General features: G+C 48.3%; 1 protein-coding gene across 1 annotated transcript in view; it reads left to right on the top strand.

Moving 5' to 3' along the window:
- Positions 1-13,506, top strand: part of ADRB2 (adrenoceptor beta 2) — a 37,926-nt gene extending 24,420 nt beyond the window's left edge. The window contains exon 2 of the mRNA XM_072873564.1: positions 9,980-13,506. Coding sequence (XP_072729665.1) covers positions 9,980-10,014 — 35 coding nt within the window. The 3' untranslated portion in view covers positions 10,015-13,506. The remainder of the gene's footprint in view (positions 1-9,979) is intronic.
- Positions 13,507-17,368: the final 3,862 nt, after the last annotated feature.

The raw sequence follows: 17,368 nt of genomic DNA on the forward strand, positions 1-17,368 counted from the left end.
GGGTCACACGAGCCATTTCCTCTGTCTGGCCTCACTTCAGACCCTTTCTGCCATCATGTGGGGTCAGTGCTCGATGCACATCACACTCTGGCTTTAATCGAGGAAGGAGAAGAACTGTGCAGAGGCAGGCTGGGCGGCAGGAGTATTGGAGGTGGACGGACACAAACCACCCGTGTCCTTCCTCAGCGAGGCTCCGCCAGGCTCCGCTCCTCCACGGCAGGAAAGGAAACCCCAGTGGCTGCCAGCTCCCGGCGTATGGAGCAGGCTGTGGCAGCTCAGCAGGGCACTACAATTGCTAAGTGTGGTGGAAGTGTCTCGTTCAGCCTCCCTGCACTCTGCCTAGCCCCTGGGGCTAGCGCGGGGTTTGTAGGCTGCCTGAGGATAAGGGACTTGTAAACCATTTCCCACATCCGAGGCCGTTCCACTTGTGCCCTTGGGATCAGAGATCATCCGCACTGGAGCCTTGCATGGGAACAGCGCCTGCGAGAGAGACAGCCGCAGAGCTGCATGTGAGAGACGGCGGGAGGATGTCCTCTGTGTCTCACACTCTCTTGCTGCCTCTTCCCCCCAGGAAGAGTCTCAAGGGAACCACAGCAGCATCACAAAAGCTCACAGCAAAGCACAAACGGGGATGTTAAGTCTCTGTGTTTCCGAAGGGGGAGATGGTAATGCCCAATTTCACCTGGCCTGAATTCCACCTATGTGCCCGTTCCTTGTTCAAGGCTGACAGCCATCCTGGAAATCCTTGGTTCAAGGAGGCAGAATTTAGGTTAGAACAATCTGGGTAGCTGTGACTGTCAGTTATGGGTGTATGCATGTAGGAAATGCACCAAATTCCTCTAGAAAGAGAGATTCTGTGCTCTGACGAACCGTGGGACAGCTGGTTTGGATGTTTGCCAGTGAATTGGAAGCAGAGATTTGGACCTTCTTCCCCATTCCTTTATCTCCAGCTGGATCGCTGGTTGTGGATTGGGTCTCTGAATCTGGCTCAGTCCCTCTTTACTAGCAATGATATGCTAGGCATGGGAAAAGCTCACTCTTCCCACTTTATTCAGTAAAAAGGAAGCCTTTTACAGGGAAAAGGAGCAGATTTGCTTCTGCTTGTTGCTTATTGGACCCTTGCACCAATAGAGCATGGAGGTAGCCTTGAGGGACACTGTGATGGCTTCATGCAGCTTTGAGGAACACTGTGATGGCTTCATGATGGCTTCTGTTAAGCCACCTGGCCTTGACAGCTTTACTCCTAATTCCCTGTGTTTGCTCTTTCCAATCAGACCTTTAAGAACAATGCAGCACTGGAGCGTTGTGGTGGCTGCTGCCAACTCGTGGAGTCCCCAGCAGAGCTGAGAAGAATCCTCTTGTGTAAGCATCTCCCCATGTCATAAGGCAGTATGGAGAGGATATGCCTGCTTTTTGTGGTAGAAAACAAAACGCTGGCTGAGCGCTCGGTGCGTTATCAGAGAGCTGCCCCATGACACTATTGGACTTTCTAAAATAAAAATTCTTTTGCATTTTCCCCTGACCCCAGGTTATTTGCATAAAGAAATTAAACAGACCACCCAAAATCCATTTACAAGGTTTCCCAGAAATCCTTGGAGCGTTTGAAGCAGTTGGAGGAAATCAGAGTTCAGACCTGAATTCCACAAGTGATAATGCTAAGTCTGGAGAAGGATTTTAATTGCTTGAAGCCAAATGTCCACAAATGTTTATTTCTTAAAACTAGGACTTTTTTTTAGTGTGAAGCCCCACCAGGCATTCACAGGCAAGCACTGAATGACCTGCTGATATGCCACTTCTGTCACGTTTGTCAGATCCCTGGCCCTTTCTCATCCAGAGGACCATTGTTTGCTATTCTCATATATGGATTTGCATCTAAAAGCAGGGCAGGGAAGGCACCTGAGCTTAATCTCTGTCATAATGGCCCTTAAATTTGGTTCTCTTGATGCTGGTCCACCTCTGTTTCCTGGGGCTGGCAGCCTATCACTTCAAATACTCCTGGGCCAGAAGGAAACTGGCAGAGCCTTGAGGAACAACTTGACCCTAAGTGTGATCCCACCTCATCAAACCTGAGAAAAAACCCTGCCATGCTCTCTCGTCAGAGTGTCAGCTGCCTTCAGCTTAGCAGTTTCTATCCAAGGCTGGTTCTTTTGATTGTTTATTTGCAAGTGGCCTACACAGCAACAAATCAGAGTGTAGCAGGAAAATGGAGAACTTCTGAATTAAGGGGGAAAAACACAGTTGTAAAGAAGTCAGTGGTGGGTCTCTACTTGAGCTGGTAGTGCCCACGTCGCCAACGCCTTGCCACTCAAATGCCAGTGACACTTAACTGAAGGGTCCTCACTGTTGCAATTCACTGGGAGCCTCAAGAGCCCTTAGGGAAACTGCGCCTGGAATGCCCCTTTGTGCCAGCCTGGCAGTTAATGTGTTTCAACAGCCCCGCAAGCTCAGCATGCTGCCCAGAGAGCAGAAACCAGACATTTCACAGGAAAATTAGGAGGTAGTCTTTGCTACTTCACAGCTGGCTGGCAGGAAAGAAGAGATGGTGGTGTCTTCATGTATATCCTTTTTCATGTTGCATGACCTTCTGAGCCTGGCACACAGCAGTGCTCCTACCTGCTGTATTTCACAAGTTTTCAGAATAGTTGGGGCTCGCAGGGACCTCTGGAGATCATCCCATCCAAACCCCCTGCTCAAAGCAGGGTCAGTGAAAGCAGGTTGCTCAGAGCTGTGTCCTTTGATTGTGGCAGGAGGGGAGCTGAAATCCCATCCCAGCACCTTCCTTCGATAGGGTGTGGAGTACAGAGGCAGGGGGAGGAGTGAGGGTGCTGTTTGGGCATTCTGTTGTTACTACAGGGAGAAGAATGTTCTGCTCATTATTAACTTGTTTGGTTTAGGTTTAAGTCTGTATTACTTGAAACAACTACATAGCAAACTGGGAGTAAGCCCTGCTTAAGGACAAGTCTACACTATGTTGGCATCACACCAAGCAAAGGAAATTGCAGTGACCCACAAACCCAGAAAAAAGCATTGTCTGCATTATCTGGCATGCAGGGTTCTGGTTATAACAGCACACTTACCTCTGTCATAATTTCAGGTTTGTAGAGCATCAAAAGGATGTGGGTTTTCGTGTGGTCATGAAATCATGTTTCTGTATCTCAAGAGCATAGTGAGATCCCACATAAAGGGTATTTTACACTTACATCATGTGTACATGCAGTAGCTCATGTTTCAGAGTAAACCTCTTCCATTAAGGCTTCAGAAAGTATCTTCCCTTTCTACAGTCCTCCCACTTGCCCTGATAGTTAGTCACACTTGCAACGTTTGAGTGAAGTCTGTCAGCTGCAAAGAGTTGAGTGCACAATAGCAGCACATGCCCTAGTGCATTGCACTATTGTCAGGAAAACACAGGGAGGAAAATCATTATTTGCCAAAAAACATAACACCCCAGAAAAGCGTTACACAAGGCTCCCAACTCTCCGACAGTCAAGAGCTCCTGCTGGGGGATTGCAGGATTTTACAGTTTGATTTAATAGTTTCAAAGAGAATTGTTGCTCTGTTGGGAACCATCTTCAATCTGTTCAATGACTGAAAAAAAAGCAAAGCAAATAACATCCTTCCCATTTCCCCAGATTTCAAAAAAAGAAATAAACAACCCCCTCAGAAAAGCTGGGGCAAGCAAACGAGAGAGAAATAAGATAACACAGCTTTTAAAGCCTGTTGCTTTGCAGCTGTTCACATTCTGGCTACTTTCCAGGGTTACTTTGGTGATCCTCTGCCAGGAAAAAAATAAGTCCTTCAAACCTATAATTTGATGAGGACATTATTTCTCAGCAAAGTAAATGAACATCCAGGTTTGGGATTTAGTGATGGGCCTGCCATCTGCATCAATTTAAGAGGCAGTGATCTTCACCAAGACGCTGGCAGATTCGAGGGATATCCTAGTGGTGGGAGATCTGTGTTCTTCAACTGCTGATAAAGGACAAAGAGGACTTAGGTGTTCAGAGAAGTTTGATACCACAACCAACAAGTGGACATGTGAAGTTAAATTGGTGCCTGGCTAGTGAGGAGCAAGCCGGACATGTGCTAAGAACTGACACTAACTGGGAAGTTGTGCCAAAGTCTGGCTTTGTTGCAGTGGCTGCTGGATCCCTGTCCCATAGGAGAGCTCATGGGGAAGGAGTATAAAATAAGCACAAACTGGTGCAGGGGAGAATGACAGGGAAGAAATACTACCCCTGAGCTGATGGATGCATTATAAAGTGTTCAGAGGCACTGCCAGGCATTCCCGAGGCTGTGACTTGTCCCTAGGAGTCATGGATGAACTCTGTGGAGGAAAGATGCTGTGTCAGAGCCCTGCAACAAAACAAGTAGTATCACCATGTGTCACCCAGAACATCACCTCGTACAGCCAAGTACAGAGATGCCCTAAAGCATAGGTTTGGGTTACAGCAAACTAAAAGGGCTGAGATGTAATTTTTTCCTTTCTTAAGTAAGTATGGTCATAAAGTAGCCTAACTCTGGGATTGGTACACTCTGGGGTTCCTTATGCCTTTATGTTACACCTCGGCTTCTTATCACACATTAACTGGTTCTTCTTTTACCTTGATCTGTGAAGAAGCAACTGATGGTTCATTTCATGTTGTTGTACTCTAGGATTCTTTTTACACCCTGCACTTTTAACATATGCTATTTAAAGGTTATAGGAAGAATTGTTGGCAAATGGTAAATGACAGGTTGCTGAAACATGATAAAATAGCAAGAGTTTCCAATGAGAGATTCAAGAGGCAGGAAGGGAAAGAGGGGAGAATCTGTAGACAATCTGTGCCAGTCTTTACTAGGTTGGAAGACCCTGTTTAGATGCAGAGACTGTGCAATGCGAGGCTGACAGACTGTCTTGTTTGCCTGGAGTGCAGGAAGGCTATAGAGTGAAACGCCATTTTGCTCTGTCCTCACTCCACCCTGAATTCAGTGATGCTTAGGGGAAGAGCTGCTCAGCTGCCTTGTGGATAGCTACATTAGTCTGAGGGCTGGGGTCCTAGAGGAGCCCATTTCTCTGGATGAATAGCTCAGATGGAGATTTCCACAGTGTACATGTCTCAAATTAAGTGAAGCAAATCTTCTAAGATTTGCAAAACCACTTAGCAAACCACTAAGACAATCTACTGCCAATCTACTGTCAATCTACTGCCAATCTACCTAGGGCCAGGGAGGGAATTTTTTCCTTCTTCACCCTTTCCTTGACCCCTTGGGAAATGTCCCTTAGGGGGCATTTCAAAGTCCCACTGTGACTATGTGGGCAATAGTTGATTCCCATTGATTGAAAAGGTCATTTTTACTTTCTCATCAGATCTTCACCCTGCAGAATGGCTGCCCTTGAGCCTCGGATGTATTATGACTAATGACCAAAAGTTATTTCATCATTAGTCTTCCACCTCTTTTAGGGCTGTACTGAAACAAAATAAGGGAATGTAAATTAGTGATATCCAGCTGGCTACGTAGTTAGCAAGATGAATGCATGTGGCCTGTCTCCATGCATGCTTTGCTTTGTGGGATGCAGGTGGTCCATCCCTCTCATCGTGTTTGTCTGGTGAGCAAATCCAAGCTTCCCACAGGTGAACAGGCACCGGTCAAGAACAGAGGCTGCAAGGTTTCTTCAGCCAACTTCTGGTTTGAATATTATGCTTTGACTTGTGAACCCTGAGGAATTCAGATCTCAGGGCAGAGGAAATGTTGGAAGAGGTCAGGCGAGCTGTGCTCCCTCAGAGCAGCAAATAGCACACGTTCCAGGGCAACATCTGATTTTCTGCTTTTATGAGGCAGATGTTTAGGATAAGTGATTTGCTGTTTATTTTAATTGCCATCTTCCAAACCTCCTTCCTATGTGCACGCACACATTCAGAGACCATAAATAAGAATTCTTCAGATTATGCCGCTATTTGGGTAACAAGCCCTGTCTTCCATCAGTGCCTGGACAGGGCTGTGTGCTGCAAACCCAATTCCCCTTGCACATCAGTTTTACAGTGGTATAAATCAATCAGGTCTAATTCCTTTCTCAATGACACTAGCATAAATCTGAAATCGCTCCACTGACGTCAGCGCCGTAATGGCAGTGTAAAGGAAAGTTAGACTCCCTTGACTTCAGAATGTTGCTGCTGATTTACACCAGAACAAGAGCAAAAGTAGTTGCACTCAGCATGTCCTAGCACTGTTACTGAACAGCAGGCCAGGGTTTGCTCTGCGATACAGTGGTGACGATGGAGAGCAGCTCCATGGATTTTGCTGGCATTAAGTTGATGGAAATGAGTTGTACCTTCACCACAGTTTGAGTCTCAAAGAGCTCCACGTAGTAGGTCATTAATGAAAAGAAAGGATAAACCAATGCTCCTGTGTAAAGTGATTAGTCCCATTGCCTGTCATTATTCCAGGAGAGTCATATAGGGATGAACCTGACCATTTGGCTTGTGTTGTGATGATGATGATGATGGAGAGCAAGGCATTGGTACCCTCATATCTTGATGGACATCAGGCAGGTGTCCATGGAGGAACTGGTGGTCCTAGCTGAAGACAGAGGGGTACGTGGAGGAGCTGCCCTTGCAACTGGTGCTAAGAGCTAGTCTGGAGGTGTGGGAATGCTGGCTGCACTTTTCTATTCCGAGAGGACACAAGCAGTTGTTGTAGGCATTCTGTGCTGGCAGCATTCAGGGTGTTAATCCTTACTCACTTGTTTCGCTAGATTTTCCCACCTTGTCTCTAAAGGGCTAGAAGTGAAAGCCTGGCTGTAAAAGGAGTGCTGGCCCCTCTCTGTGCTCTGCTGCGGCTTCAGCCTGCAGACTGTGGATTTAAGCAGAAGGAGACAAGAAGTGGATATTTCCTCTTGAAGCTGTCGGGCTTCCCAAACAACCTTGCTGTTTAAAGAGACTTTGGCAAGGAGGGCCTGGACTTCTGGTGGCTGCTCTTCGGGAAGTTAGAGAGCCCAGCGGCTGCCTCCGTCAGCCTTGCTCCATTAAAGCCAGTGGAGACAAGCTGATTTACACCCCTCTTCTGTTGGTATCTGGCCAATCTCTTAATTGTTCATAAGTGACTTTCTTTTTTAATAGCACACGTTTGCTCTGAGTGGCTCGGTTTGCACACTGTGAAATGCAGCCATGTGTGGCATAACTGCTTTAAAGCCAGCGAGTCGAAACGGGGTCCATGTGAACCACCAGGTAGCCTGGAGGTGCCACAGAGCAGGACAGGGCCATGGGTGTCCCAGGGAACTAAGCCCTCACCTTCTTTCTTTTTTTAAAAAAGCTGAGGCCATGCTTTACCCATCTCAGCCTCCCCCATGCTGGCAGAGGTGGGAGGCAGCAGGAGAACCTCAGAAACCAGAGAAGAACTGCAGTTCTTCCCTTTCCACTTCTTATCCAAGGGTCCAGCCACAGCTATCGTCGACAGACAGGAGAAATAAAACCATTCTCCATGCTCCTGGCCCCAAGGAACCCCAGCTGGGTGCACGAAATGGTTCCCACATCCATGCTGTACAGCCATGGGGACAGATGGCTGCTCCGAGCTCCAGATGTGGGTTTCGGCAGCTCAGGCTGGACTTGTGACCCGCTGCAGCTCGGAGGTACCTCACTCACACTCACCTCCTTGTCCGCACACTCGGCTGGAAGGTGGCCCCGTGGAGATGAAATGAGAGCTAAGGGAGCGTGGCCCCAGTTTTCCCACCGTTCTGTTCTCACTGGCGGTGAATAGCTCAGACGATGCGTTTGCTGGCTGGGGAGCAGCAGAGTTTACCAGTCATGAAACAAAACTGTGATTATTGCCATAGAAACTGGAGCTTGAATGTGAAGCTCATCCAATGGGGCAGCAGGAAGAGGACATTGGACTTCCATCTCGTATCAAAACTCATGTGTGTGGCTTGGATTTGGATTACCAGAAAGTCACTATTATCTGGATATTTTATGACATGATTATTGTGTCAAGAAACATTGACTTCTTTTGGGTTCCTAGGAAGAACAAAGTCAGGACCTTGGGAGTGGCCTGTGAGGAATGAGGGTGGTTAGGAGCACTGCTGCGAAGAGCAAAGCTCTTTCCAGTTAGGAAAGGAGGCAATTAAATCACAGTGGCTGAGGGATGCAGAGTCAGAAACATAACCTTGCTGTGCTTCATGGCTCTCTTTCCTGAATGCAGATGACAATCTGTTTAGAGAATTCCCTCCTCCCTCCCATTTGAACTCTCTACAACAGTGGCTTTGCCCTGGGAGCTTACAGCATGGTTGAAGTTTCCTTGTAAGCTTACAAGCTCCATCTATAGGATAGTTGAAGAAGAGGCCTTTGGCTTCAAGCTGATGAAAAAGGGCAGAGAAACTTCACTCAGAGATTCCAGTTTTGTTCTGGAAAAACTCCAGCATGCTTAGCATACCGCATTGCAGAAAGTCACTGATTTCATCGTCATTACTTCATGTTTGGGTATAGCTTTCCTCCCTGGTTAAATTGTCAGTCCTTGGTCCCATGCTGCATGACTGTGGGGCTGTTGCCTGTGGAAACTGCTGGGGTTGTGGAGCTGCTACTATTCCACATGGGAAATCTCAGGGATTTTCTAAAGAGCTCCTGATCTGCAAGATTTCTGGGCTACAGTTGTGATGCCTTTAGGTTCTGATAGCCTGCAGTGCCCCATGTACATTACTAAACAGTAACGATGAACATGTCCAAATCATCTAAATCCAGTTGATTTAGCAAATCAGTTTCTCCTTAGCTTGGTGTTTAATGATTACCAGCCCCAGCCCACACTTCACTGCACAGGCTGCACCAGCAGAAGTAATTGCAGTCCACAGGGTTTTTTTTTAGGAGGGGGAAACATAAAAGGTGAAAGACTTTTCTTCCTTCTTTTGTGCAAAGTAGAATCCTTCTTGGCAGTAAGGTGCAGTACAGACTGGGGCTGTGTGTGTTTCAGAAGGAAGGAAGGAAGGACGGACGGACGGACAGACACACTTTGCAGGGCAGATGGAGTGTAAGTAGCCTTTTTAAAGAGATGCTGGCAACTGACACTGTTGCAAATCATCTATCTCATGTTGGAACTTCATCTCTGATTTGCACAAGAAATACACCTTCATTTTGGATACCCAGAATTCTTCTGAGAGGCATTGTGTTCCCAAAGAACAGATATGTTTGTTTCCTTTCTGCAGATCCATTCTAGTTTTAAATGCTGCTTTCTCCCCCCACACACAGAGGCCATAATCTTTGACATGTACTTACTAAAATATCACTTTCAAATAAAAGCACAGGCGTATCCAGTACCCGTGCCTTTCTCTATCTCAAGATTAATTTCCCATTTTTCCATCTAATCTGTCTGTCGTTCGAGTATCTCCACCATCAAGAAAAAGCCCTGTTTCTTCACTTTTGTAGATTCGCAGATATTGAAACCAGAAGGAAATGTATTCTTATCTCCTGGGCAGCTGACCAGAGTGTATATGTAGAGATGCATCTGTTCATTCCAATTATTTCATGCAAAGAAGCTTTGCTTTTTGGTAGCTACTGCGGGAAAATAATCGCTCGGGTACTAAAGCACCCAGCTGTCCAGGGGGTGCAGCCCCTGCCAAACGCCTGGGTCGGTCAGCCCGCTTACACGGCTCAGGAGTGCAATGGCACTGTAGAAGCATTACTGCAAAAGATGGGGGCAGAAGCTCACTCGCCCCGAGGAGGTGCAGCACTGGCACACGGTGGCACGGATGGGCAGGGCACCGCTGTGCATGGAGAGAGTGGGCTGCTCCTGGTGCTCGTTCATCCCCTGGCTTCTTCGGGGGTGTTCAACAGCAGCTGGGGAGGGTGCCTGAAGGCTAAGATAGAGCCAGTGGACATGGTGTACACCAGGCAGGACCAGCGCGTCCTGGGGAAGTGTAATCTCTCTCCTGGCTTCAGCATCTGAATCCCTCCTCTGCCCCAACCTCTACCACGCTAAACTGAGGCTTTTTTTCTTTCTTTCTTTCTCTGTCCCACAGAGATCCCTGGGTGTCCAGGAATGGTTGAGAGCTGAATGGGCTGACCTCTCTTCCTCACCATCCTGAGCTCATGAGGGCTCTGAAGAGATTGAGTGGGAGCACGGCCTTGCTTCTCTGAGCCTGGGGATGCTGTGCGAAGTGATTGGCAACATGGCAAATGTCTTCATCCCAACCCATAGCCCATCGTGCATCACCTGAAGGAGAAGCTGATGAAGGATAACCAGAGGACCAGGAAAGGCTCTGCTAGCCTTGGAGGACACAGATGGGGGACCAGCACTAAGAGAGGCACTTTGCAGGAGTCACTGCCTGTGAAACCGGCTCTGGAAAGAAGCTACAGGAGCCCTGTGAACTGAAGGAGGTGAATGTCCAAATCACCACAAAAGGTGCAGAGGGGTTTCCCCGGCACAGCGTCCTTGGAAAGCACTTTAAAAAGGGAAGGGGGTATCAGGACCATGTGGCTGTCTCCAGCAGCTGGTTTGGAAGAGGCACAGCAAGGTCACTGCCTTATGGTCAGGTCAGGAGACCGGCAGGGCGTGCTTACAGCTGCCTGTCCACGTGCTGGCTGGGGCTCCAGATGAAACAGGAATCTGATGAAGACTGAGAGGGAAGGAGCGTGGAAGATTGCTTTGACTTATTCTGTGCTTGTTTCTCCTTCTGGTGTCTTCTCTGTCTACCTCTTTTTCTCTCTAGGCCTACGTGTACTGCATGTGGGGCCCAGACCCTCACAAACAAGCAGAAGTATTAGCACAGGGCAAATCCTGCCCAATGTGCAACTGTGCTGCCCAGTGCAGTGCTGATGCTAGACAGGGCTGACATTGCACAGTGCAGACGTAACGTGGCCTTCGTTTGCTCCTTATGCCAACAAATCTGCAACTGTAATGCCTGGACTTCAGACAGGAGAAAGGCTTGAACCTGGCAATCCTTTTACTTGCAAGCAGTCACCTGCTAGCATGACTAGCCACACTTGGGAGCCGAGTTTTAACACCCGAGCTCCAAAACATTATAGAGCACCCGTCCCTCTCCTGTAGCTCTGGAAATGAGCATGCTGGCAGGCTGCACACTCAGCTCCTGCATCTTGGATTGTAAAAGACTCGTTAAGCAGAGAAAGGGACAGTGACGAGGGAGTGACAGGGGCTCAGGAAGAAAACAGTAGGAAAAACTGATTCAAAACCATAGGAAAATGTGCACCTCTTAGTTGCAGGTGGTGTCCCAGCTGCAGACTGTCATGCCCAGCTGGGCGGCTGCAGGTCTCTGTTTACCAAGCTGCTCCCGGAGGCCTGGGCAAAACATGCTGGTACTGAACTGTGCTGGGAGCCCCATCTCAGACCTTCTCTCTCGGGCTTCCAGCTGCAAACCTCTTCCCTCATGTGCAATCGTATTTATTTATTTATTTTCTTGCTGCTTGATGCAAAGCTGCTAACAGAGCACCCTCCCCACAAACATCCGCAGCCGAGGGAGGACAAAGAGAGGGAGTGCGTGCTGTGTGTCTGTGCGACGGGAGCGGGCAAAGGGGCAGGTGTATGCTTTGAGCAGGCTGGATCCGGGCATGCACACGGGGTGTACGTATGAGGCAGGACGAAAAGGCTGCAGTTAAACCAGAAATACTTCCCCTGGGGTGAGTGTGCAATTTTGATCTTTCAAGAATTAAGAACATGCTGGGCAAACCTTTGTTGTGAAGGACAGCAGGACAGCTGTAGTCTGCATAGGCTCTGCAGTGCCTCTCTAGCCAGATTTTCATTGTGCAGCTGTGCTTGTGCAGGGTATGTGTCTCTGTGCAAATTGCTTGCCTAGATCGTGTCCTCCCGGTGCTCCCAACTGTAACGAAGCAAACTTACTATGTGTACATCCTGGCTTTGGACACTCGCAGGGGGCTGTATCCACAGCCAGGCAAGTTCCCACCAGTGTGCTCACAGAGGTTTAATAGCTGGCAGCCTTTTCTGCTCTGTCCAAAAGAGATATCCATGTACAGACCCATTTAACACAGACAGTTTGAGACTGGCAGACACGAGCCTCTCTAGACAATGCTGGAGCTGTGCTGTCACGGTTCATGCTCAGCCTTGGCTATTCCTACCCATTTTGCTAAAAAACTGGCACACCAGCAGCATCCACTCGTGGTCAGGTATCCTATTTTATGGAAAGCCTGTGTGTCCCAGTGCAGAGCGGAACTGTTTCTCTGGGAGAGGGGGGCTCTCCTGTGCCCTGCTGCTCTCCCACACTCAGGAGGTAGCCAGGGCACCGGGGCATTCCTTGGCAGGGCTCCCGGCTGCTCCAGGGCAGCCTGGCTTCTCCTGTACCCTTCCCTCTGAGGTGCCCCACCAAGGCTTTGTCCAAACCTGTGTGGCTGCTGAATGGAAATATTTCTCAACCAAAACCTGTTCCTCAGAAGATTCCTGTCTGGCTCTAGTCACTTATTATGTACTGGAAACACTGCCCTTGGGATTAGTTTTCAGGTTAAAGACACACATGGGATGGTTGTAGTTCTTTTTGTCACAAATCCTCTCATGTGCAAGAGCAAGTTGCAGTAAGTGAAATGGATACACTTGCTCTGATAATTTGTCAGCATGGCCCAAAAGCAGTGACCTGCTTATTGCTGATTGCTTCCTTGCAGAGTTGTAAGAGTTGGAGATAGAAGAGATGTATTACAAATCCATCTGCCTATGACCCTTCAGGCTTGTTCCATGTATTACATTTACCGGTGGTGTGCTGGGTCTATTTTTAAATGCCCTGACACCAGGGTTATTGTGCTGTCCTTTGGGAGATTGCTCTGTAGTCCAAGTCTGGAGGTACTATTAGTATTCCACCTGCATTTCCTCTTGAAAACTTCATTCCATTATTCCTAGTGATGCTCTTCAAATACCTGCTGCTCATTATGTCCCGGTCAGGCTCTACCCCTTGACCCGCACTCCTCCTTCCTCCTCCAAGAACCTCTTTGGCTCCCTGATTGCTGCTGCTCGCTGTCCTGCCCGTAGTTTGGCACAGAATGAGCCTGTTTGTTAATTCAGCTGTGCAGAGTTTGTCGGGGATCCGTACCCACCAGTGGAGCAGCCGGGACCTCTGGCAACGCCCAGTCTCCCCAGTGGCTGTGGAGCTGCTCTCTCCCTCATTGCAAAGCACGTGGGGCACCGGAAAGGGGCAGACAGAGAGTTGTGTCTGAAGGCAGATCAGCGTTGGCAACAAGCACTCAAATCCTATGGGGAGCGAATGCCTGCTAGGGACAGTACACAACAAAGTCTCCATCTCAGCAAAGCCCAAGCTGAGCAATGGAGGTGGGTGATGCTCCAGTATTGCCTGGGCAGCCGCACTGGGGATCGGTAGGGGCCAGAGGTCTGTGCCGTGGCATGGAGCTGTGGTCTGTCCTGCCTGGAAATCGTATCAGTGAGCTGGAGCCGCAGCTCCGCACAGAGGGAGCCCCGTGACCCGCAAGCAGCACGGGGGCTCAGCAGGCTCAGTGCACATGGAGCGCTTGCATGGGGACTCTTTGTGTACAGCACTCGGCTGGAGCACCATTGTGAATGTAAGAGCTCTGTTCTTCTCACCGAACAAATTGTTCCTACAAATAAAGAATGAAAAGTCCTCCTCTTCCCACTCTTCTTTTTTATGCTATTCATCGAGCGGTGCCAGAGGAAGGGACTGCACCTGGATGGTGGGAGCAGAAAGTCGCTGTGCTCCTGCGGATGCCAGGGCAGCTCGTGGGGAGGTGCTGGGGCTACCTGGGGGAGAGGCTGCATGCAGGCAGAATAGCCAGGGCAAGTCAAAACACAAAGTGCACCAAAGCAGGTTGCAGGGCCTCTCCACAAAGCTTGCTGATGCTGATGGGTAACAGGCTGCAATATCTCCAGGCCTTGTGGGAATGGGGCTGTGGAACAAGGCTAGAGAGGAGCAAGGCAGGCCATGTAGGTACCAGTCCTGCAGGTGCTATGGAGCAGAGCAGGAGAACAGGTCAAAGAAACCAAGGAGGAGAAAAAAAGGCAGAGGAAAGTGGGTGCTGAGTCTCCCAAGGGTTTCACAGGATGACAACAGAGGAATCAAGTCTCCTGCATGGCAGTGTGTGGTCCTGAAGGCTGGTTCTTTGCCCAAACTTCAGATCAGTGATAGAGCAGAAGGCTCCTTAACGCCTCCTCTCAGTCCCCAGCTGTTCTCCCCAGTGACATGGGGCAGGGTGGCAGTGACAACATTACAGCTTTTCAGAAGCAATTGTCAGGGGAAGAATTTGGTCCCCAAACAACGAAAGAATCAAAATGACACATTTCTAACAGAATTCATGATGAGACAATTAATCATCCCAATTTAAAACATTGGAGGGCCTGGAGTGCCCTAATACATAAAGATGTTCAAGGCAGTGGTTGTGCTACGTCTGTCGGCAGCCTGTTCTCTGGCTGCCAGCGAGCACGGGGCTTTAGGCAGCCTGGGGACCGGTCCTCTGGTGGGACCTGCATGCAGAGCTGCCAGGGTAATTTCGTATGTCTTTGATCAAGGAACAGAGACAGCCTTGAACTGCATAACTGTATGCAGGTCTCCATGGTGCCATACCTCCACTTTTTAGTGTGACTGCAAACCACAAAAACTCAGCATCTCACCCTGCTTTCTAAGGACATTTCCAAAGTCACTTGGCTCAGATGCTTATGTGCCAGCCACATGCAGACCCAAGTACCTACCCATCCACATTAAAGAGGCTTGTCTAACCTATGCAGGCCTCCAGCAAGCTAACAGCATGGATTTTCTCCATCTCCCAGACTTTGTACCTGGATTTACTGAGCTCTGGGGTCAGCCCTGGGTTTTGAGACTGGATAAATTGTGAGCCTTATTTGCCAAGAGCACACACAACCCCACTGCCTCCAGCCATCCTAGGATGTGTCCAAATGTCTTTCGAAAGTTCCTAAAGCTTTAAAGCAATCTGGAGAAAAGAGCTGTGAGGAGATTATTGCAGCACATAACTGCAATAAACCTTTTCTTCATCCTTTCATGGTTAGAGGTATGAACATGAATTATGGTAACTTAAATCTCATGAGAGCAGCATGTAAAATTGCTTTCTCAAATGGCTGGTAAAGAACCTCGTTAAGCTAAGATATCAGCGCTCGCAAATGCTGCTGTCTGAATGGGGCTATTTTACGAGTCAGTTTAATCCTTCCAGGAATCAAACGACCCCTTTCCACCCACACCGAGCAGCAGATTCAGTCTCTGCTCCTTGTTTTCTGACCTGTTTGTTCATTCGAGGCTCTGGCATCATCACCTCTTGCAGCAGATGAGATGCCTCATAACTTGCAAATGTAAACAGGTTAATAAAAAACTCCACATCTGGCTAGCTTTCATGTTACCCGGCAAATAGCAGAGGCTACAGAGAAGACAGGGGCTTTTCAAGTGCAGCCAGCAGCAAAACAGGAGGAAAGAAATGTTGGCTTGCTCCAGCTGCAACTTTTAATTATAGTTTTGTTAGTTGCCATGCAAGCAGGGCTCCCAGTCCCCAGCAAGGACTTGTAGGACGCCTTCCTGCAGTGCCCTATTGCTTCAGGGCATGGATTTTCTTGGAGGATGGAGGAGGACTGGGGGGACCATGCCCTCAAGGGTGGCTTAGTTCCCACACTGGCCTGAGAGCCATGGTCCCTCCCAGCCACAGCCACATCCCCTCATTCAGTGGTCCTCCATCTCTCAGCATCTTTTTAAAAATCACACAGCTGGGCATAAGCAGCAGGTACTTTCCCTGCCTTATATGCCTTCTGGAGGACATGTCCCTTTCCCTGGTCATGCTTCCCTGGCCTGACAGCACCCTGAAGGGTGCTGCTGCTGCAGCACCTATATTATTCCTGAGCCTCTTCTGACAGCCCCACCAGCACCGCTCTGCCTTCCCAAAGCAGAACCTGATTTCTGGGTCTCCCAAACACATTTGCTTTCAATTCTATAGGCACAAATCCCAGTAAATGTTGGATTAAATAACTTGGTGCTGGTAATTTACCATAATTTTGATTATTATGGGAGAACGTTTAAATCCCAGATGCTCTGTTTTGGTCTCCATGGAAATTGATAGAAGGGGTCACCTTTCGATTGCACAGTCCTGATGATGAGGGAAATGGTTTTGCCTCATCAGTTGGGGAAGTGATGGGGGCTGGGTTATTTGTCTGCTTTTCTCTTTGTACATGTCTGTCAGCGAAATTCATAATGAAAATGTGAATCTGCACAGACCAGGCTGTCATCTGACAGCAGGAAATGAAAAACAGGAAGAAGGGGTGTTACAGAAATGGAAATTATTGTAATTAAAACACAAAAAATAACAGCAAAATGTGTCCAGGCATTACAAACACCAGGCTGGTTTATCAATGCTGCTTCTCTAAAGACTGTTGTGACTGGAAACTGAAAGAGTAGAGAATATCTAATGCTGGTTTTAACCATTAACTCTTTTGCTGCTGGTCTTGACTGCAGCCTGCATGCAGAGCCCATGTTTTTAAGAGTTAATCCTCATTCAAAGCCCACCCAAGCCAATGGAAAGGCTGTACGGGTGTCCAGGGGTGCAGATGACTATTAACCGTGTTTGCAATGGCAATAGTAACCAGGCAACCGGAGCAGGTAGCTCCACGGCTCTGGGTACTGCACCAGCCATGTGGGAAAGGGTCTGGTCCTGCAAAGCCCTAAATAGGCAAGAGGGGGTAAGTAGAAGAATAAAAGACCAGCAGAGGAGACATCCCAGAGGTAGCAAACAGCATCTAAGTGCCTACCCTAGTTAAGCAGAGGTCAGCTAAACATCAGGAAATTATGGCTATCCTATGCTAGGATAAACTGCCTCTCTAGACAGGCTATTTTTCTACCAAGATTACAAAAGCGCTTTGGAGTAGCTCAGCTGGAGACATCTGCATTTGGTCAGACAAATCCTGGCCACTCACTCTGCTCTCCGCAGCCTTTTCAATGGCTCTGCATTGGTACAGTAATGGGGACCTGGCTCTATGGCAAAGGTGTATTTTGCCCCAGGAGCCAGCCTTCCCAGGGCAGGGAATACAGCAATGCCCTGCTTTGGGGAACCGCACATTCCAGTTTGCATCTCTGCATGTGCCTGACTGCTGCGCAAGCCCGGCAGGAGCATCAGCTGCTGCTTCTTCCAAGAAACATGTGCAAAAATTGTAGCACCAGAAAGCAATTGCACAATGAGCACCAAGCTTGCAAAGGCAGATTTTTGGGAAGGTTCTGTTTTTTTTCTTTTTTAAAGGCAATATTTGTCATTTTGAAAAATCATTTCAGATGTTCCTTTTTAAAAAACAAATAAATCACATCTCCATTGCCACATTCTTCCCCTTCCCCTTTCTAACGCTAAGTGGAGTGCACTGACCCGCAGACGGTTCCACTTTCTCCTACACTCCTTCAGTTGGAGAAGTTTTGTGATTTATTTTTTTTTTTTTAAAACAA

Source organism: Ciconia boyciana, chromosome 9 (assembly GCF_034638445.1).
Source record: "Ciconia boyciana chromosome 9, ASM3463844v1, whole genome shotgun sequence".
NCBI lineage: Eukaryota > Metazoa > Chordata > Aves > Ciconiiformes > Ciconiidae > Ciconia > Ciconia boyciana.